Below are 20,699 nucleotides of genomic sequence, written 5' to 3' on the forward strand. Positions count from 1 at the left end.
CCTGGCTAACATGGTGAAACCCCGTCTCTACTAAAAAATACAAAAAAAAAAAAAAAAAAAAAACTAGCTGGTCGAGGTGGCGGGTACCTGTAGTCCCAGCTACTCGGGAGGCTGAGGCAGGAGAATGGTGTAAACCTGGGAGGTGGAGCTTGCAGTGAGCTGAGATCCGGCCACTGCACTCCAGCCTGGGCGACAGAGCAAAACTCCGTCTCAAAAAAAAAAAAAAAGAAAAAGACATGTAAGTGATACTATACACTGTAAACAACTGTATTAAGTAGTTTAGATAGTAATTCAGTGACCTGGTCAACCCCTAAGGTTCTCGAGCTCCTGTCCCCTGCACTGACACATGTGCAAGGCACGAAGCAACATCTGCTGAATGAGGACCCGCGAACCACAGGAAACACAGGTGAAAGCCTCCCGGGGCCCTGGGGGTTCTTGGGGCTCCTGCCTGGCTGCCCAGCTGCTGTGCATCCTGCCCGAGGCTTGTGCTTTGCTGCTCCAGCACCTCCAGCTGCTGTGCGGTCTCGTGGCGGGGGCCCAGGGGGCTCCGGAGCTGGCTCTGTGGAGAGTGGAAGGTGAGGGCATACACTGGCCTGGGTGGGGGAGGGAAGGCCGGGACGCTCAGTACCTGCAGGTCAGTGATGGAGGCGTTCAGCCTGTGCAGACGGGCCCAGGCCACAGAGCTGGCATTGATGCCACGCAGTTGCTCGCGGATGGCAGGGAGGAGGGTGCCGGCCCGTTCCAGGTCGTCCAGGAGCAGGACCACACAGTGGTCACACACTGCAGGCAATGTGGGTTCACAGGTCAGTGTCATGGGGTCAGGCCAGGGGAGAATGATCAGCTGGGGCCCTGGGGTCATCCGGGTGGGGAGGGCTCAGCCAGAGGGTCATGAGGTCAGCTTAGGGACACAGGACCCGTGGGGAGGTCCCAGGGTTCTGGCAGAGTCATGGGGTCAGGTAGGAATCCGACAGGAGTGAAGGGCATGGGGTCACCCAGGGAGAAGGTAGGACCAGCACAAGGGGTTGGGGCCGGCACCAGGGTCATGGGGGAAGCCAGAGGAATGGGTCAGGGTGGGGTCATGAGGTCAACATGGGGTTGGCACAGGAGACTGGGCTGGGATGAAAATGACAAGGTTAGTAGAGGTCAAAGGACAGCATGGGGCTTCCTGAAAGGTCATTACAGGAGTTAGGTCAGCAAGGAACTGAGTGGGTACCAGAAATCCAGCAAAAGGATGGGGAGAATATACAGCGTGGTGGGGCTGAGGGGGTGAGGCGGTGGGGCCAGGGGGGGGGGCGGGGCCAGGGGGGGGGGCGGGGCCGGTGGGGGGGTGGGGCCAGGGCACACAGGAAGGCTAAGGACAGTCGAGGGGAGCAGCCAGCATCGGAGCCACAGCGCTCCTCAGCATGGATGGAGTTGGACAGGCATGGGTCTCTCGGGAAATGGAAGGCAGCTAGGACCACTCTGGGAGGTTGAAGTTAACACAGGGGTCACCAGGCAGCGTAGGACTTGGATTCCCGCTCCACCCAGGTGTGGGGAAGTGGGGTGTTGAAGACGCACCTTCACAGTGGACGCTGTGGTCCCCAGGCCCACCTGGAACAGGCACCTGATGCTGCTGGCTGCAGGTGTCACAGCGCTCCCCACTGAGCCCTGGGGGGCAGGTGCAGCGGCCCGTGTGAGGGTCACAACGGCCCCCAGGGCACTGGCAGCCTGTGGTGGGGGGCTTGGGTGAGCATGGCCAGCCTGGAACCTTGGGGCGTCCCCCGTTCAGAAGTCCCCATCCACCCTCCTGTGACCTGCCAGCACTCACGCCTGCAGCCCTGCTCAGGGAGCCCCCAGTAGCCAGGGGCACACTCGCGGCACTGGGGTCCCATGGTCCCTGGTCGGCAGTGGCACTGTCCGCTCTGGGGGTGGCACTCGGAGCCCTCAGCGGCAGGTCCACAAGCACACGGGCGGCAGCCCCCACAGCCGTCAAAGCCAAAATGTCCCTCCTGTGGCACAGGCTGTAGTCACTGCCCTGCCCAGCCCTCAAGACTGTCCCAGACCAACCAGGAGGCCAGGGGTCCTGCCCATCTGGCCCTGCCCCCTGAGGCTCCGCCCATCAACCACCACCCCTCAGTCCCACCTATCAGCCTCTCCCCAGGCCCCAACTCCAGTCCCTAGGCCCCCCCCCCCCCCCCCTGGTTACTGCACAGCCTTACCTGACAGTGGTCACAGCGCCGCCCAGTCACACCCGCCTTGCACAGGCATTGCCCGCTGTGGGGGTTGCAGGCCTCTGTCCCACACGGGGCACAGTCGCACCCTGCAGAAGGGGTCCATGACTGCAGCCCTGGGCCCTCTCACCCCCTAGGTAGCCCCTAGGCACCCCACTAAGCCCTCACTTCACTGCCTCCTGCTCTGCCAGCTCCAGGCCGCCAGACCACCCAGCTGCCCACTCCTGTCCCAGCCTGACCCCACTCCCCAGCTGCCTCCGCTGGGCCCGAGGGACCTGCAGACTCCCCACCATGGCCTGCCCTGCTCTGATGGCTGGTGTCCGTTGCCAGTGGCAGGGCACTGCTGGTGGTGTCTGTGAAGGGGGCCTGATTGTGGGGGGAGAGGGGATGTGATCGTGAAGTGGGGGGGCCTGATCACGGGTTAGGGGGAGGGTCTGATGGTGAAGCAGGGGGCCTGATCGTAGCAGGGTAAAGTCTGACCATGGGTCGGGAAGGGGAGATGCGATCCTGGTATGGGGAGGGTCTGACTGTGGTAGGGAGAAAGGGTGTGATGGTCGGGGGAAGGCCTGATGATGAAGGGGCCTGATCGTTGGGGCGGGAGGGCCTGATCATAGCGGGGGAGAAAGGGTTGACCATGAGCATAGAAGGCTGACTCCATCTTGTCCTGGCAGGCCCCAGCATCAGGCACACAGCCTATTTCTGGGGTACGCCCAGCAGGCCTCCCTCCTCCCTGCGCAACCCTCCCCAGGGTGCATCCCTCCCAGCCCGACGCCTACGGGTACAGTTGCCGGGCAGCAGGGCGTTGCCATAGAAGCCGGGGGCACAGATCTCGCAGCGTGGCCCGGTGGTGTGGCGCAGGCAGCCACGGCAGGCGCCCGTCAGGGGGTCGCAGTCGCTGAAGAGCAGGTTGGGGTCACCATTGCCGCTGCAGTCACAAGGCTGGCAGGAGCTGCCCAGCACCAGTGGGTTCCCGAAGAAGCCGGGCGCACACCTGGAAGCAGGGCAGGGAGGGGCCATCAGTGGTCAGTGGCCTGTGGCCCCCACCCTCGTGTATCCTGGGGTCAGCACTCAGGCCCTGCCCCGCTGCCCTGGCCCCAGCTCACCGCTCACAGGAGGCGCCTGCATAACCAGGTTTGCAGAGGCACTGGGTGCGGCCGCCTCGCAGGACACAGCCCTCGGCGAAGCTGCAAAGACCAGCAGCGTCAGTCACTAGGCCCCTGGCAGTGCCGGGCCCGGGCGAACACACTGTGCTTAGGCTGGAACACACGCCAGGCGTCTGGGGTCCAGGCCTCTGCAGAGGGCAGTGGGAACCCATCCCACTGCTGGGTGAAGGGAGCGTGGCGCCGTCAGGGCCTCATCCCTGGAGGAGGCTGGCTTACTTGTTGGAAGGCACTGAGAGGGGACAGGGGCAGCTGACACAGGGGGCGCTGGGGTCCTCCCTGCTGCTCACGAAGCCAGCCTGGCAGCGCTCACACTGGGCTCCTTCGGTGTTGTGCTGGCAGTCCTGGGGCAGAGTGGACAGTCAGTGCTATGGTAGACACCCACATCCTACTGCAGAGTCTGTGCAGCTCCCACCACCCCTGCCTCGGACTCTGTGCCCAAGGCCAGATGGTCCTCCGCTGGGCAACACCCTTCCCCGGACCTCAGTTGACCTGGAAGTGCAGTCCCTAGTCTTCCTTGGCACGCCTGACTGTGCCTTCAGTGAATGAGCCCCCCGACCCGGCCCCGCCAGCCCCCACTCACCACACAGATGCCAGAGCCAGGGAGGCAGCGGTCTGAGTGTCCGTGGCACTGACAAGGGACACATCGGCCCAGGAAGAGACCTTTGACGTCCCGATAGAAGCCAGGGGCACATTCCTGAGGGCATAAGGGGGCAGGTGGCATCAGTGATTGAGAGGATGAGGGGCCCCCCCTGCAGGCTCACAGGTCAGACCCTCAGGGATCCTGCAGGCACAAGGCACTGGGAACCCATGGAGTGTGGTCACCGGTGGGTCAGACGCTGGTCAGGAACTCCTGGCCTCAGCTGGCTGGAGGTAGGCCAGCACCTGGCTGCTGTTTGAGGACACAGCTCTCAAAGTCACACAGATGTCCTGTCTCAGGAATGACCAGGCCTTGGGGCTGGTGACCACTCCCTCCACGTGGACCAGGGCCTGCTTTTTCCACTCCTTCTAGGAGGTGTCCAACCAAAAACCTCCTCATACAGAAGGAGCAAAGTTACAGCAGACAGACAGATTAGCAGCTGGACGGACGCACAGTGGGCAAGGGACAGACAGAATGACAGGCAGACGCCAGGATGACAGGCAGTGAATGACAGGCAGATGCCAGGATGGTCAGTGGGGGATATCCAGGTGACCCAGTGGGTGGGGAATGGAGCAGATGGGGAAGGGGGATGGAGGATGTGTGCATGGAGGGGCAGGTGGATGAGCAGCAGGCAGACGAGGGGCAGGCAGATGGGCAGCAGGGGACGGGCAGCCCCATGAGTTGGCCAGCAGCCTGCAAAGGGCAGGGGAGGAAGAGAGGTAAGTAGGGTGACAGGAAGTAGAGGCAGCAAAGAAGGGAACACAGGGAAGACGCTGGAGGGAAGGGCGTACACAGGTGAGCCACCTCACAGTCTGGTGTTGTCCTGACCTCACCTGGCATGAGTCCCCCCGGTAGCTGGCAGGGCACAGGCACAGCTCCACATTGCTGGCCAGGGTTCCCTGGCCTGCTGGGCTGGCCACCTCCAGTGCCACCCTGCGCAGGGAGACAGCCGAGGAGATCTGCGAGAAGAGGGCGCGGATCTGCAGCTGCTCCAGGCTGGCAAGCACCATCATGAGCTCCTCACGGGACACAGTGTTGCGAGTCTCCGTGTGCCGGAAGTTCCCCTGTGGGTCCAGGATGGCACATCAGTGGGGCCACACTCAATGGGACAGAACAGGAAGCCTAGAACAGACCCCCAACCCTATAGGGGATGGAGGGGCACAAAGACCACGGGGCAGGAGGAGGTACACACAGGTAGAAAAATCAGTCTCCCATATGGTCAGCCAGCACCTAGATCCCTGCCTCACACCACACACCAAACCAGCTCCTGATGGCTTAAGAATTGAAATACAGCCGGGCGCGGTGGCTCAAGCCTGTAATCCCAGCACTTTGGGAGGCCGAGACGGGTGGATCATGAGGTCAGGAGATGTAGACCATCCTGGCTAACACGGTGAAACCCTGTCTCTACTAAAAATTACAAAAAACTAGCCTGGCAAGGTGGCAGGTGCCTGTAGTCCCAGCTACTCGGGAGGTTGAGGCAGGAGAATGGCATAAACCCAGGAGGCGGAGCTTGCAGTGAGCTGAGATCCGGCTACTGCACTCCAGCCTGGGTGACAGAGCAAGACTCTGCTTCAAAAAAAAAAAAAAAAAGAAAAGAATTGAACTACACAAGAGAACAGTCAAGCTTCTAAAAAATACAGGCGGGTCCTTTCTGATCAAGTAGTGATAGATACTTTCTCAAACAAGATGCAAAAACGCTTGCTGCCAAGGAAAAAAGGATAAATTCAAGTACATTAACTATAAGACTGTTCATCAAAAGACAGCTCAGGCTGGGCATGGTGGCTCACGCCTGTAATCCCAGCACTTTGGGAGGCTGAGGCGGGAGGATCACCTGAAGTCAGGAGTTCAAGACCAGCCTAGCCAACAAGGCAAATCCCCGTCTCTACTAAAAATACAAAATTATCCGGGTGTGGCGGCGGGTACCTATAGTCCCAGCTACTTGGGAAGCTGAGGCAGAAGAATCACTTGAACCTGGGAGGTGGAGGCTGCAGTGAGCTGAGATTGCACCACTGCACTCCAGCTTGGGCGACAGAGCCAGACTCCATCTCAAAAAAAAAAAAAAAAACAAAACAAAAAAGCAAAGAAAAACCAAAGGAGCTGTGAAACGGGAGAGGATGGTTGTTACTCTGAAATCTGACAGAAAGTAAGCACCAAGAATAACAAAGAACTCTTCTAAAAGGATGAAAAAAGATCCACAAGTCAAAGAGAAATGGGCAAAAGATGCTAACGAGCAGTGCACGGAGGAGGAAGCCGACAGCTACTGAGTAGCTGCTCACACCTCAGGGATCAAGGGACTCGCAAAGCAGGTGGGAAGACAGCATGACACCCCAGGGTGACCCAAGCGCGGAAGATGTCTGACAACGGGTGTGTGCACTCCCCCAGCCCCGGCCCGCTTCTGCTCCTGGGCTGTTTTCCACCACAGAGAATGGGCACAGCAGTACTGGGACCCCTTCCGGCCTTCTCGGGTGTGCTGAGGTCTGGGAGGGACCCAGGTGCCCAAGCCAGCTCCCCTCACCTCCACCAGCTGCAGCTGCCCACGGTGAATGTGGCCGGGCATGGGGTATGCCGGCTCCAGGAATGTGATGCTCATCTGGTTGCCCTAGGGAGGCACATGAGTAGGTGAGGGTCGGCCCGGGCCTGGACCACGGAGCCGCTGGGCCACGCCCACCACACCCACCCAACCACGTGGCTGAGCTGCAGCTCCCTCACCTGCAGCACCACATCCGGCCTGCTCTCCGTGGGGACAAAGACATCTCCCCGCTGGGTCTCCGAGTGCAGTTCATAACGGAGGGTCCCACCGTAGGATGACACCTGGAGGCGGGACAGACAGAGGTGACCTGGCCAGACGCTGGCCACAGGCTCAGATCCCGTCAGCAGTGGTCTGGGCACCCCAAGCACAGGGCCCCGAGCTGGGCCCGGATACTCGTCCTACCTGGGACAGGGCCTGGGCACCCTCGCGGACCCTCATGGAGCTCCCCCTTCCTGGACAGATCCCCACTCCTGGCTCCCAACCCTCTCAGGCGTCCTGGCCATCCTCCAAGTGCCTCCCCCACACCTGATGCCCTGCTTACCCGGTCCCCCAGGTAGGAGGGTGGGGCCTGCCAGTACAGCTCGGGGAAGGCCTCAGGCACAGCCTCGGGCACGTGCCGCAGGTCTGCACGGAGCATCTCCGTCCCTGGCCGCCGCTCGTGGGGCACCACCTGCCGGTCAGTGCTCAGCAGCACCCAGCCCTCCATGTCCACGAACTGTGGGCACATACATGTGGGTGCACACGGGTGGACGCCCACACATCACAGGGCCCCATCTTGTGTCCAGTCCCACGTACGCCCTCCCCGAGAAGGCGCTGCCCTCAGTCCTACAGGCGCACCTCCTGGCGGGTGTAGGACGAGCTCCGGCAGCGCTCCGTGGCCCCAAAACAGAAGCAGCGGGTGCAACCTTTGGGGTTGGCAGCATCCAGGGAGAAGGTCCCCAGGCTGCACTGGTCACATCGGGGGCCCTGCACATTCTCCTAGGGATGAGAGGACAGTGAAGGTGGTTGGCAGGTGCCAGGTGCCTGACCCCAGGTTCCTGGGAACCACTTGCCCGTGGGGACGACTCTCCCAGAAGCTTCTAGGAAGCCCCCGCTGCCCAGAAAGGCCCATAGGACACTGTTCCAGCCGAGGCCGGAGGGAGGGGTCAGAGACACTGTTCCAGCCGAGGCCGGAGGGAGGGGTCAGACCCGGCCCGGCCCTCACTCACCTTACAGTAGCACTGCCCTGTGAGGGGGTCACACACACCAGGCGCAGTGCCCGCCTCGTGACAGTCACAGGGGCGGCAGTGGGGGTAGCCATGGAAGCCCGGAGAGCAGGTATCACAGCGGCGCCCGGTCACGTTGGGTCTGCACCTGCAGCAGGGACAGGAGCTGAGCCCCCTCCACCCCAGGCCACTCACACCAAAGTGAGACCTTGTAGGCACCCCCCACCCAGGCAGCATCCTCCCAGAAGTGGAGGAGAGGGCACTGCTGCACCCAGGGAGCACGAATGGGAGCAGGGTGGGTGCCAGGACCTGCTGGCACACGGAAATGCTGTCTTTGAGGCTGCCAGGGGCCGTGGTGATCCCGCTCTGGGCTCTCACTTGCACTGGCCGCTGTCTGTGTCACAGGTAGGGTCTGTGAGCTCCTGGACACCGGGCCCTGAGCAGTTACACTCCTCACAGCCGACCAGGGGGTGGCAGCCAAAGGTCTGGGGCTGGCACAGCAGGCAGTCGGGCGGGATGGTGCGTGGTGGGCAGATGCACTGGCCCGTGAGCTCGTCACAGAGGCGGGCGCCGCAGTCACAGGCTGTGGGGCGGGCACAGGGTTTGCTGACCCCTCTTCCCAATCCTGACCCTCTCAGAGGCTCTGAATGCAGCCCTAGGGAATGTGGCGGTGTGGCGGGGGCGGGGGACAAGAACAGGGACCCCTGCCCTGGGAGCTGAGCCTCAGACAGCTCCTGACGTGGGGGCAGCTGCTCAGAATCAATGTCGTCAGGGACTGTGGACCACCTGCTAGTCCCTGAAACCTTCTGCACAGCCCACAAGCTGGAGTCCTGGGCCCAGGCCTGCAGACGGGGCAGCAATGCTGCCCTGCCAGGCTCTAGAACATTCTCCCGACCTCTGTGCCTTGCTTTCTGGTCCACCCGTCCCCCTTGGGCTCTAGCACCAACTCCTTGCCACTGGGCACCCAAGGACTGGGGTACTCACGCCTACAGTTGGGGAAGCCCCAGTATCCGGTGGCGCAGCGGGAGCAGTCACGGCCAATGACGTGGGCACGGCAGGGACACTGGCCCCCGAAGGGCTCACACGTGGGGCCTGTAGCACCTACTTCGTGGCAGCCACATGGCCGGGCTCCGTTGTTATAGAAGAGGGAGAGGGAGGCAGCGGCGTTTCGGCAGAACAGGGATGAGCTGCTGGGGCTACGTGGAGGGGCAAGCGGTGAGGCCGGCTGCCGGCCCAGACCCCACCCTGGACCCCCGACCTGCCAGAGCCCGGCCCACCTGATGTGGTAGCCCTGGGCTGCGCAGTGGCTGATGAAGTCATAGGATTTGTCCAGGGGCTCCTCCCGGAGGTAGCCAAAGCTGTAGACGTTCTCAGGGACCACGAGGACATAATCCTAGGGGGTGAGGCCTGGTCACTCTCCCGTGGGCCCAGAGCCTGCAGCAGGGAGGCCCCCAGAGGCTGGCTAGGACCAGGGTCCTGCAGGTAGCTCAGAGTCCTGGCAGCAGCAGCACAACCCAGCCCTGGGCCCTGGCTTCTCAGGGGAGGCCACTCCAAGCCAAACAGCAGCTTTGGGGGTGTGAGGAGGCAGCAGCATTGATGAGACCTCCTGGTGTCTCCCACATCTCTGCTGGTCACGCCTTCCTCCTCCCTCTCCTTCCTGGAGGCCCCACCTCCTCCAGGAAGGCCACCCTGACCAGCAGGTTGCAGGGTGCAGGGTCCAGGGCCCCTCTGGAGCTTCACAAGGTGGATTGGGAGGTCCCCAAAGGCAGGAGCTGCTTTGCTGGGCACAAGGCTGGGCCTCAGCAGGCCCAGGACGGACCCAGCCCAAGTGTACCAGAGTGGTATGACAGGTATAAGAACAGCTGGTCCCTGAACAGGACACCAGCTGGGACTCACCAGCCAGAGCCAGCGGCCCTCGGGCACACGTACAGTCACAGTGAGCTCGCTGTGGGTCACGTCCAGCAGGGCCTGGCCCTCACACACCACCAGGGTGCGGCAGCCGTAGCCATGTGGACAGAAGCTGGCGTTGGCATGGCCTGGGTGGGGGAGAAAGACAGGGTCAGGCCCCCATCTCCAGTGCCCCCAAGACACCCAGAGGGTTGAAGATGGCAGCGTCAGGGCAGCCAAGGAGTGCCCGCTAGCCAACGGCCACAGGCATGGGACGTGCCCAAGAGGTCTGCAAGGCCGGCCCCTCATATCGGGGGGTTGGCCGCATCATGACCTACAGATGTCATGCAGGACACCTCTAGGTGCCGGTCAACTCCATGTGCGGGACCCCAGGCTTGGCCAAGCCAGGAACCAGACAGACACATAGGGCCACATGTGCTGCCAGAGGCATCCTGGGGCAAGTCCTCAATTTGCCACGTGCCATGGAGCACAACAGGGCTTCCCAACGCACGAGACAGAGGCGAGACCCAGGCTTTTCTGGGAATGTGGGGGATGGGTGGGGGCTGCAGCCTGTAAGGGCAGCTAGTTTGAGAACTGACGCAGGATAGGGTCACGTTGCCTGTCACTCAAAGCAGGCGGCACAGGTCACGCTGTGGCGCAGGCGTTCCAGCCTCACGGCGTGTGGTAGCCCCTCCAGCCCACACCCCAGACACTCACCCTGCCACACGCGGCCGGCGTTGATGAGGACTTCCACGGGGAAGGTGGGGTGGGCTGGCTGGTAGCCGTGCAGCAGGAAGGCGTAGCGGCCCAGCGTGGGCACATGGGTGGTGAAGACCACGGTGGCCTGCAGGGATGGGTCCCAGTGAGCAGGCTGAGCTGTGAGCCCCCGCTGCCCCCGGGACCACCTGCCCTGGGTTGGGGCCCAGAGTCCTGCCCTGACACCCCCGTCCCTCTAGAGACCGTGGCCCTTACCTGGGGATCACGCAGCAAAGTGGGCTCCACATCAGGGTCCACGGCGGTGGGGGGCCGAGGTTGGGGTCCGGCTGGGGACGTGGCTGGCGTGAGGTCCTGTGCGTGGGTCAGTGGGAGGCCGGGCGGCAGCGGGAGCACCTGGCAGTCCCTGAGGATGATGGGCTGGGGCGGCTTTGGGAAGCGCGAGGGCAGACAGGCGGCACTGGTGAGAGCAGTGGGTGAGTCAGAGCCAGCCCTGCCACCGGGCCCTTGGCCGCGCCCCTCCCAGCCCCACTACCTGCTGGGACCAAAGGCTCCGTGGCTGCTGATGCAGCGGACCCGGGGCTCCACGAACTCCGGGCTGAACTCCTCCACGGGAACCAGAGTGACCCCGTGCTGCAGGCAGAGGAATGAAATGCTGCAATGCCCGTGGGGCGGGGAGGATGGGGGGTGCAGGCGGTACAACGCGGGGGCCAGTCACACAACTCAGACCCAGGAAACCGCAAACCCAGGCGACCGACCGAGCCCTGCCCTTTGCAGGAAGCCCCTGCCCCTGTTTCGGCTCCACAAACCCCAGCCCTGAACCAGCGTGTGGGCCAGTTCCTGGGCCCACAGGCCTATGCGGCTCCTCCCATAGCCCTCTTCCTCCCCCTCGTCCTCCCATCCACCACTGTTCCCCCACCCTTATCTCAAGTGCCGCTTGGTGCCACCAGGCCGGGACAGGGCTAGCTCTCCCAGGACCCAGCCCAGGCCGGCGCTCAGTAGGCACAAGCCACGAATGGGTGCTCCCTCCCCGTGCGGCCACTCGAGGTTGGTGTCTCGGAACACAGCAACTTATCCGCAGACACAACAGACAACAGTGGGAAACGCGGCTGCACAGGTGTCATTTATAGAGAGTTCCAGGCCAGGTGCGGTGGCTCCTGACTGTAATCCCAGCATTCTGGGAAGCCCAAGTGAGCGGATCACCTGAGGTCGGGAGTTCGAGACCAGCCTGGCCAATATGGTGAAACCCCATCTCTCCTAAAAACACAAAAATTAGCCGGGTGTGGTGGTGAGCGCCTATAGTCCCAGGTATTTGGGAGACTGAGGCACGAGAATCGCTCCAACCCAGGAGGCGGAGGTTGCAGTGAGCCAAGATCTTGCCATTGCACTCCAGCCTGGGCAACACAGCAAGACTCCATTTCAAAAAACAAAAAAGAAAGTTCCAAAACAAGCAACCAACCAACGCTGTCTGTGCCAGGAGGTGACTGCCCTAGGACCTGGGGGCATCTAGAGTGGGGCCACGTTGTTTCTGGGCCTGGGAGCTGTGACTGCAGGTTCTTTCCTGAGCTCATGGAACAGCTCGGGGGACATCAAAAGGGACCGAATCCACAAGCACTTGCAGGATGCGTTCCAGAAGAAACATGCTGGGCACGAGTGGGTGCGGCCGCCATGGGGACCTGGGACCCCAACTGTCCTCTCCCCTCTCGTGCATGTTTCAAATCTTCTGAAAGAAGCTGACCCCTCGGGGCGGGGGTCTGAGAGGTCCTTACCAGGTAGAAGCGTGCCTGTTCAGCTGTGAGCCTCACGCTGGCCTCCGAGTCCAGGTGGAAGACAGCCAGGTGGTCCTGGGTATCCCGGGCAGTGCCCCGGCACAGGGTGCTATGGGGGGAGGGTGGTCAGCAGGTGGGGCAGCCCCGGGCGTGCCCTTACTCCAGCCCCACCGGCTCCCACTCACCTGTATAGGCAGGGGTGCAGGGAGAGCAGCCCCTGCTGGGGGGCCCGCTGTGGGGTGTGCACGGCCACGCCCACCTCCTGGCGGGCATCCTCATTGGCATACTCCACCACCAGGGCGTAGCGGCCCGGCTGTGGCACTGCCACCTGAAGCTGGACATCCACCTGCAGGGAGAGCAGGGTGACGGGAGAGCAGGGTGACAGGAGAGCAGGGTGACGGGAGAGCAGGGTGACGGGAGAGCAGGGTGACGGGAGAGCAGGGTGACAGGAGGCCCGCGACCCTTCGCCCTTCCCACCTCCCTCCCCACCTACTCCAGCACCTCCCTGACCTCAGGGCCTGCCCCTCAGCTGAGTCCCGCCCTGGCGACGGGACAGCTCCAGGCAAGTGGTGGGGGCTGGGCTGTATGTGGAGGCCACAGCCGACCCCATGTACAGACAGGCACCGAGGCCACACACGCAGGAGGCAGGAGGAAGGGGCGCCCTGCCTGAGGCAGTGCCCTGCTCCTGTAACCTGCCACCGCCACAGGACCCCCAGCCCCCGGGCCAAGGTCCTACAACACCCGTTGCTCCATGGGGTCCCAGGACGCTCACATCACTGCCTGTGCAGGTGACCAGTGGTGGGTGCGATGGGCTGAGCTGCTCCGTGGGGCAGGGCCGGGGCAGGCTGTTGTCCTGGCGACACAGGGCCTCCAACCCAGCGGCCGAGGGGAAGCCATCCAGGGGGAGGTGTGTGTAGAGGAGGCAGCTGGGGGGACACAGGCTGTGGTCAGCCCCAGGTCCCCAGAGAGCCTGAGTGGGGGAAGCCAGGCACAGTGGGGGTCCAGGCAGCCCCGACCCCGGTCCCACCGCACGCATGGCCCTCACTTGTCGCCAGACTGCTGGGTAGAGGGGCGGTACGTGCAGGCCTCAGTCACCCGCAGCTGCAGGAGTGCCGCCTCGTAGTACGCGCTAGGCAGCAGAACCACGTAGTCCTGCAGGGTAGAGGTGGCGCTAAGAGTGGTGGGCCCCGATCCCTGCCGCTGCCCCTGCCCCCAGCCCTCACTCCGGCCCCTGCCTCACCAGGAGCACCCCTTCAGCCTCCACAAGCAGGGCCCAGGTGCCAGGGTTCAGCACGAAGGGCTCTCCGAAGCTCCTCTGGGGCACAGTGACGAAGGCAGGCTCTGTGCTGGGCGGGAAGGCCACGGGCTGGCTCTGCGCCGTGCCTGGGGGAGGCAGGGGGTGAGACTCCTGAGCCCAGCCCTTGGGGCCACCCCAGGCTACACCCCTACAGGGTGGGGGATAGGCTGGTCCTACCACCCACATGAGCCAGAGGAAGGTGGCGGGGCTTGGGAGTGGGCTGGGCTGGTGAGGCAGGGGCAGGGTAGGGCAGGGCGGGGCAGGGGCTGCGGCCCAGGGACCCCACTCACAGTTGGCGCAGGCGGCCGACCTGCCCTCCTCTCTCACGGAGGCCTGCCCGCTCACACTCACGGCCCCCCGGTTGACGTATCGGAAGACAAGCCAGAAAAGGTCGGGGGAGGTCAGGTTCAGCCTGGCCACGATCCTGGGCTGGGTAGGCATGGAGTGTCAGGTCGTCAGGTCACTCTCCCTGACCACCACCAGCCTGAGGTCCGGGCCTCAAGGGGCCTGCCCACCCTCCCTGCCAGCCATGCCCGGCTCCACATCTATGCTGAGCCTGGGAGGGGGAGCACAGCGCCCACCTGGACAGGTGCCATTTGCGCATAGCCCCTCCAGCTGAAGTTCTCGAACTCGAGGGGGTTGAAGCCAAAGCGCACGGCGTGACCCTCAGGTGTGGCGGCCTCCTCCAGCTCCAGGCGCAGGTGGTGCAGGTCTGGGAGGTAGTGGTCCCTCGCAGGCCTGGCCACAGCAGGGGCTGGTCAGGTGCAGCCTGGCTATCCCACCTGGCCCTGCACAGCGGCCCCGAATCTCCAGGAAGGGCAAGGCCTCACGTGGGCGCATGGTGAGGGACACGGAGGGGCCTGGAGGACAAGCTGCCTACCCCGCTCCCCGCCATCCAGTGGGGAAGGGGTACCCACCGGCTGCAGGTGGGGCCCTGGGTGTTGGGGCGGCACCGGCAGGCGCCTGTCCTCGGTTCACAGCTCTGGCCCAGGGCACCGCCAGCGTCACACCGGCAGCCTGCGGGGAGAAGGTAGGAGGTGAGAGGCTGCCCAGCCCCCACCCAGCCTCAGGGGCCCCTCACAGCCAGACTGAGAAGCCTGCCTGGGGCTCTCCGGACGATGGAGAGTCCAGAGGGCGAGGGCAAGGGCGAGGGCAAGGGCAGGGGTGCTGGGATTTGTTAGTGTTGTCTGCCCGGGTGCAGGACAGGGGAGAGGAAGCCACGCATCTGGGTGGGAGCTGCGCCCCCTCTCCCGCACCCTGGCACAGGCTGGCACCAAGGGGTAGCCGTTCATCACCCAGGTCTCATGCTGCCCAGGCTGCACTTGCCCCTCCGGGCCTCGGGTTCCCCAGCATAAACTGAGGGAGGCAGGGCCGTGGTCCGGGACGAGCGAGTAGGCACTCACTGCGGCAGCCGAAATAGTCAGCCTGATCCAGTCTGAAGAAGCCGTCCCTGCAGGCTGCACAGGCCTGGCCACACACGTGGGGCTTGCAGAAGCACTGGCCGGTGCCCTGGGGGCCAAAGGAGGTGGTGAAGTGGGGCAGGGGAGGGTCCTGATCCGCGTGCCCCCAAATCCCCCACACCTTGGTCCTCAGACTCACTGGCTGGCACTCAGCAAGTCCACCCAGCGTGCCCCTGGGGTCACAGCTGCAGCCTGGGGAGAGCAGAGCGGGACTCAGATGCTCGGTGGGGTAGGAGAGCCTGGCTCCACCCCCCGAGAAACCCCCATGCACTAACACCCCTCCAGAGCACACTCACAGGCTCCAGCCCCCCAAAGAAACCCCATACCCCAACACTCCCTCCAGGGCACACTCATGGGTGCAATCCCCTGAGGAACGCCCATACCCCAATACTCCCTTTTAGGGCACACTCATAGGCTCTAGCCCAAGGAACCCCTGAACCCCAATACTCCCTCAGGGCACACTTGCACCCCCCTGAGGAACCCCACACACATTCCCTTCAGGGCACACTCATGGGTACAATCCCCCGAGGAACCCCATACCCCACCACTGCCTCTAGAGCATACTCAGGGACTCTAGCCTCCCCAGGAACCCCTGCACCCCAACACTCCCTCCAGGATACACTCACGGGTACAGTCCCCCAAGGAACCCCTATGCCCCAATACTCCCTCCAGGGCACACTCACGGGTGCAGCCCTCGGGGTTGCTGGGGCTTAGTCCCCAGAATCCAGGTTTGCAGCGGTCACAGCTCGGCCCCTCCACGTTAGCTCGGCACACACAGGGAGCCTGTGCCTGGGAGAGGACAAGACTGCAGGTCAGAGCGGCTCCCTGCTCTCCCACCCACAAACCTCAGCCATAGAGCCCGGAGAAGGGGTAGTGAGGGCTGAGGACCCTCACCTGCCCCCGCCCCACTCACAGGAGTCATCTGCAGTGGGGGCAGAGGACCAGCCTAAGAAGCAGACAGGCCCTGGGGTTGCCATGGCAACTGAGCAGCAGGAAGCCCTGGTCTCACCGGGCTCGGGACTTTTAGCTTGACCTGTGTCCCCACCCACCTCCCACACACGAGCAGATTTGGGCTCACCTCAGGAAGGGCAGGATCCACCAGAGCCAGACCGGCAGGGTGGCAAGAGCCAGCTGTGAAGAGAAGCCCATGCCTTGGTCATTCCCTGGTGACCGACCCTGAAGGCCAAGGGCGTCCCAGGCCCAGCCAGAACCCACAGTCCCACAGGAGCTGAGGACCAGCACAGGTGCCCCTCATCCACATGGACAGCCTGAAAACACACACCTCCCTGCTGCCTCTGCAGCAACAGACGTGCCACCCCACCACACAGCACCTGCTCATGGACACGCACACAAACATGGATACCCGTGGACATTCCACACGCAGTGTATGACACACATCTGAACAAGCACACAAACGCAGGTGAAAACGTGCCTACTACACGCGCGCCAACACATGCACACACCTGTGAAAGGACATGAAGATGCGCACCCACACTTATGAGAAACGTGACACGCGCACCCACTTACACGACACACAAACCCACTTAGGCAACACGTGACACGCGCACCCACACTTACGTGACACGCAACACGCACACCCACTTATGTGACACACAAGCCCACTTAGGCAACACGTGACACGCACACCCACACTTGTGCAACACATGCACCCACACTTATGCGATATGCAACATGTGCACCCACTTACATGACACACACCCACTTATGTGACACACACCCACACGACACACAACACGTACACCCACTTAAGCGACACACACACCCAGACTTACGCGCCTCACGACACATGCACCCACTTATGCGACAACACATGCACCCACTGACACGACACACACCCACTTATGGGACACGTGACACGCACACCCTTACGTGACACATGACACACGTACCCACACTTACAAAACACAACACACGCACCCACACTCACAAGACACGAGAGGAGATGCACAGCACGCAGACACGGGCAGTACACGGACACTCCCGCACAGCATCCGAACAAGGTACGAACACAGAGCACGGGGACGTGGTCGCAGTACACACAGCACATAGATGCATGTGAACAGCATCCCAGGACGGCAGGCAGCATGTGAACAGCACATAGACCCACAAATAGGCCCGGCACCTGGTGCACACAGCCACCTGCCCACTCACCTTCGCAGTAAGGGAAGTTGTAGGCACCTGGCACACATGTGTCACACCGCAGCCCCGTCACGCGGGGCCGGCAGCTGCATTGCCCACTCCGGGGGTCGCAGGTTGCGTGCAGGGAGCCTTCGGCAGAGCAGTGGCAGGCTGCGGACAAAGATAGTTGTGGGCATGCAGTGGAGACCGCACCCGCCTCCCCCCGCTTCCTCCCTAGGCACTCACGGACACAGCTGGGGAAGCCATGGAAGCCGGGGCTACATTCCTGGCAGGCGGTGCCTGTGTAGCCGGGGCGGCAGCGGCACAAACCTCCTGCCCCACAGAGCTGGTCCAGGGCTCCCCGGGGATCGCAGGTGCACGCTGCGGGGGAACAATGAGGTCAGGCCCTGGCGCCATGTGGGTGGCAGAGCCCCTTCCTGCCCTGGCCCTCTGCTCACGTTGGCAGTTCGGGAAACCGTGGTAGCCAGGGTGGCACTGGTCACAATGAGGTCCAGCAAACCCAGGCTGGCATGGGCAGCGGCCGGCCTCGTCGCAGCCCTCGGGCAGGGTTCCTGCAGGGCTGCAGCCGCACACTGCAGAGTGGAGCGGTGTCATGGTAGGCCAGGCCCACGGGCCTCCCCTACCCGTGCCCACATGGAGAGGTGCCACTCACACTGGCAGAGAGGGAAGTGGAAGTAGCCAGGGGCACAGCGATCACATGTGGCCCCCTCGAAGCCCTCTCGGCACCTGCACCGGCCTGTGTCAGGGTCACAGCGGTCATCGGCCACTCCAGGGCTGGAACACTGGCAGGCTGCAGGGAAGGGCGGCCCACACGCTTGGTCAGAGTCACCAGGTCCCTGGTGTCGCCTCGAGAGCAGGTGGAGGTTGAGCGGGGACAGGGGACTCACGCTGGCAGCCGGGGCCATAGAACCCTGGCACGCAGAGCTCACAATGGGTGCCTTGGAAGTTGGGTTTGCACACGCAGCGTCCCACTCTCGGGTCCTTCCGGCAGGCGTTGCCCTGGGTCCCTGCCGCGCTGCAGTCACAATCTGGAGGGTGGGGACAGGCAGGGGAGTCTCAGATGTCCTGCAGACCCCAGTACGCCCCTCCTGGCAAACCTTCCCTCTCTACAAACTCATTTTCTTATACTTTTACATGACATTAACTAGAAAATAAAAGAATAAAAATCCCAACAAGGGAGAGGCGTGTTTGGGAAAACAGTGGCATCAACAAAGTCAGGCCAACTATCAACACGCTTAATTAGTTATTTGTTATGTAGATTCCAAGTTAGCTGCAAACATTAACACAAAGAGAAAATACAAACAAATCAAAACAAGCTGCAAAGCAAATTATAGTTTCTTTAGAAACAATGAGGGGCATTGAGAAGAAGGTAGAAAGAAAGTATCAAATGTCTTAGGCATGAAAGGAGAGTTGTGAACATGCTTCAGTTTTTGTACTGATACAAAAATAAAGGTTCCATACTTGTCCGAAGTGTAAGAGTAACCATCGGTCAGAGCAGAACACAGAAAGAGCTTGCAAACTCTCCCCAGGGAGGAAACAGTAGCACAAACAAACACACACACCAAAATCAAAGCACATTTTCTTGCTCCAACTTGTGAGAGTCAGGAAAAGAAACATTTCAGCAGAAAAGGAGAAACGGGAAAAGGGGAGGAGCAAGCCCGAACTGACAGAGGCAAGGAGGATCGTGGGGCTGGGCTGTCTCCTTCAGAAGATAAAACCCGAAGACGTCAGCGTGACCAAGAGCCAACTCCAGTCATAGCCTCTCGAAAGAGAGCACCTTAAAGCAGCGCCTCAGGTGGTAAACCCAGAGCTATGTGCAGGGAGCTGGGGCGGACGCAGACACGGAGGTGAGTGAGGATGGAAGGCGCGGTGGTAATGAGACGGAGGGAAGCTCGGGCACGCCACCCAGTGGGGCAGCAGAAACGAACCTTAGGAGCAGGTAACGTGTCTGTGTCCTGGGGGTGAGGGAAGCTAACAATATAAAACGGGAAGGAGAATTTGGCAAAACCGAGTCAGAGAGAGACAAAGACTGGATGGAGATACACAGTTAGAACGGGACCGCTCAGAGGGACAGAAATTAGGCATGGGTACTGTGGGTTTGAAAAGCATAATGAACAAGCCTGCTTTGTTTGTTTGTTTGAGATGGAGTTTTGCTCTTGTTGCCCAGGCTAGAGTGTAATGGTGCCATCTTGGCTCACCTCAAACTCTACCTCCCGGGTTCAAGCAGCCTCCTGAGTAGCTGGAATTACAGGCATGCGCCACCATCCATGCACAGCTAATTTTGTTTTTGTTTTTTTTTGAGGCGGAGTCTTGCTCTGTCCCCCGGACTGGAGTGCAGTGGCCGGATCTCAGCTCACTGCAAGCTCCGCCTCCCGGGTTTACGCCATTCTCCTGCCTCAGCCTCCCGAGTTGCTGAGACTACAGGCGCCCGCCACCTCGCCCAGCTAGTTTTTTTTGTATTTTTAGTAGAGACAGGGTTTCACCGTGATAGCCAGGATGGTCTCGATCTCCTGACCTCGTGATCCGCCCATCTCGGCCTCCCAAAGTGCTGGGATTACAGGCTTGAGCCACCTCACCCGGCCAATTTTGTATTTTTAATAGAGATGGGGTTTCTCCATGTTGGTCAGGCTCGTCTCAAACTCCTGACCTCAGGTGATCCGCCCACCTCAGCCTCCCAAAGTGCTGGGAGTACAGGCGTGAGCCACTGCGCCTGGCCACAAGCCTGCTTTAACATGCCAAACCGGTACTCCATAGAGAGCACACGTTCCTGTCCAGTGTTCCTGGAACAATCAAAAAGTAGTCACGCTCTAGATTAGAAACAAAGAAAATCTCAAATTCCAAAGACAAAAGGCAGAAACTGCCAGGCGCAGTGGCTCACGCCTGTAATCCCAGCACTTTGGGAGGCTGTGGCGGGTGGATCACCTGAGGTCAGGAGTTCGAGACCAGCCTGGCCAACATGGTAAAACCCATCTCTACTAAAAATACAAAATCTACCCAGGTGTGGTGGCGGGCGCCTGTAATCAATCCCAGCTACTCAGGAGGCTGAGGCAGGAGAATCGCTTGAACCTAGGAGGCAGAGGTTGCAGTGAGCCAAGATCGCGCAACTGGATGCCAGCCTAGGCGACAGAGTGAGACTCTGTGTCAAAATAAATGAATAAATAAATAAAAATTTAAAAAGTCATCACATTCTGGATTAGAAACAAAGAAAATCTCAAATTCCAAAGACACAAGGCAGAAACTGTCAGTGTGCCAAGTCTAACCTTGAGGCAGCAAAACCAGAACTGAACGCCACGCAAAGGACAGAAGGGAAACCTCAGCACCTTCAACAGTGACAGGGCGAAAGAAAATAAAACCCCAAATGATAGACCATTAAAAAAAAAAAAACCGCCGGGCGCGGTGGCTCAAGCCTGTAATCCCAGCACTTTGGGAGGCTGAGACGGGCGGATCACGAGGTCAAGAGATCGAGACCATCCTGGCTAACACGGTGAAACCCCGTCTCTACTAAAAAATACAAAAAACTAGCCGGGCGAGGTGGCGGCGCCTGTAGTCCCAGCTACTCGGGAGGTTGAGGCAGGAGAATGGCGTAAACCCGGGAGGCGGAGCTTGCAGTGAGCTGAGATCCGGCCACTGCACTCCAGCCCGGGCGACAGAGCGAGACTCCGTCTCA

The 20,699-nt window shown here is 61.5% G+C and overlaps 2 protein-coding genes across 2 annotated transcripts in view; both read right to left on the reverse strand.

Annotated features, from left to right (window-relative positions):
• Window positions 1-1,044, reverse strand: part of LOC113219745 (laminin subunit alpha-5-like) — a 24,452-nt gene extending 23,408 nt beyond the window's left edge. The window contains exons 1-3 of the mRNA XM_026447235.1: window positions 993-1,044; window positions 629-780; window positions 506-559 (exon numbers count right to left, since the gene is read on the reverse strand). Coding sequence (XP_026303020.1) covers window positions 506-559; window positions 629-780; window positions 993-1,044 — 258 coding nt within the window. The remainder of the gene's footprint in view (window positions 1-505; window positions 560-628; window positions 781-992) is intronic.
• An 89-nt stretch (window positions 1,045-1,133) lies between these two features.
• LOC111520480 (laminin subunit alpha-5) overlaps window positions 1,134-20,699 on the reverse strand; it is a 59,471-nt gene continuing 39,905 nt past the window's right edge. The window contains exons 13-50 of the mRNA XM_026447236.1: window positions 17,920-18,060; window positions 17,685-17,822; window positions 17,470-17,604; window positions 17,258-17,392; window positions 17,045-17,182; window positions 15,951-16,003; window positions 15,556-15,661; window positions 15,012-15,064; window positions 14,816-14,921; window positions 14,330-14,429; window positions 13,994-14,150; window positions 13,703-13,841; window positions 13,356-13,498; window positions 13,161-13,267; window positions 12,888-13,041; window positions 12,301-12,461; window positions 12,116-12,224; window positions 10,882-10,979; window positions 10,605-10,806; window positions 10,350-10,476; window positions 9,642-9,781; window positions 9,023-9,138; window positions 8,730-8,941; window positions 8,124-8,328; window positions 7,749-7,893; window positions 7,378-7,518; window positions 7,082-7,255; window positions 6,720-6,821; window positions 6,526-6,609; window positions 4,844-5,074; window positions 3,954-4,067; window positions 3,590-3,714; window positions 3,314-3,394; window positions 2,987-3,201; window positions 2,199-2,299; window positions 1,808-1,901; window positions 1,558-1,707; window positions 1,134-1,165 (exon numbers count right to left, since the gene is read on the reverse strand). Coding sequence (XP_026303021.1) covers window positions 1,134-1,165; window positions 1,558-1,707; window positions 1,808-1,901; window positions 2,199-2,299; window positions 2,987-3,201; window positions 3,314-3,394; window positions 3,590-3,714; window positions 3,954-4,067; window positions 4,844-5,074; window positions 6,526-6,609; window positions 6,720-6,821; window positions 7,082-7,255; window positions 7,378-7,518; window positions 7,749-7,893; window positions 8,124-8,328; window positions 8,730-8,941; window positions 9,023-9,138; window positions 9,642-9,781; window positions 10,350-10,476; window positions 10,605-10,806; window positions 10,882-10,979; window positions 12,116-12,224; window positions 12,301-12,461; window positions 12,888-13,041; window positions 13,161-13,267; window positions 13,356-13,498; window positions 13,703-13,841; window positions 13,994-14,150; window positions 14,330-14,429; window positions 14,816-14,921; window positions 15,012-15,064; window positions 15,556-15,661; window positions 15,951-16,003; window positions 17,045-17,182; window positions 17,258-17,392; window positions 17,470-17,604; window positions 17,685-17,822; window positions 17,920-18,060 — 4,964 coding nt within the window. The remainder of the gene's footprint in view (window positions 1,166-1,557; window positions 1,708-1,807; window positions 1,902-2,198; window positions 2,300-2,986; window positions 3,202-3,313; window positions 3,395-3,589; window positions 3,715-3,953; window positions 4,068-4,843; window positions 5,075-6,525; window positions 6,610-6,719; window positions 6,822-7,081; window positions 7,256-7,377; window positions 7,519-7,748; window positions 7,894-8,123; window positions 8,329-8,729; window positions 8,942-9,022; window positions 9,139-9,641; window positions 9,782-10,349; window positions 10,477-10,604; window positions 10,807-10,881; window positions 10,980-12,115; window positions 12,225-12,300; window positions 12,462-12,887; window positions 13,042-13,160; window positions 13,268-13,355; window positions 13,499-13,702; window positions 13,842-13,993; window positions 14,151-14,329; window positions 14,430-14,815; window positions 14,922-15,011; window positions 15,065-15,555; window positions 15,662-15,950; window positions 16,004-17,044; window positions 17,183-17,257; window positions 17,393-17,469; window positions 17,605-17,684; window positions 17,823-17,919; window positions 18,061-20,699) is intronic.

This window comes from Piliocolobus tephrosceles, chromosome 20, assembly GCF_002776525.5.
Source record: "Piliocolobus tephrosceles isolate RC106 chromosome 20, ASM277652v3, whole genome shotgun sequence".
NCBI lineage: Eukaryota > Metazoa > Chordata > Mammalia > Primates > Cercopithecidae > Piliocolobus > Piliocolobus tephrosceles.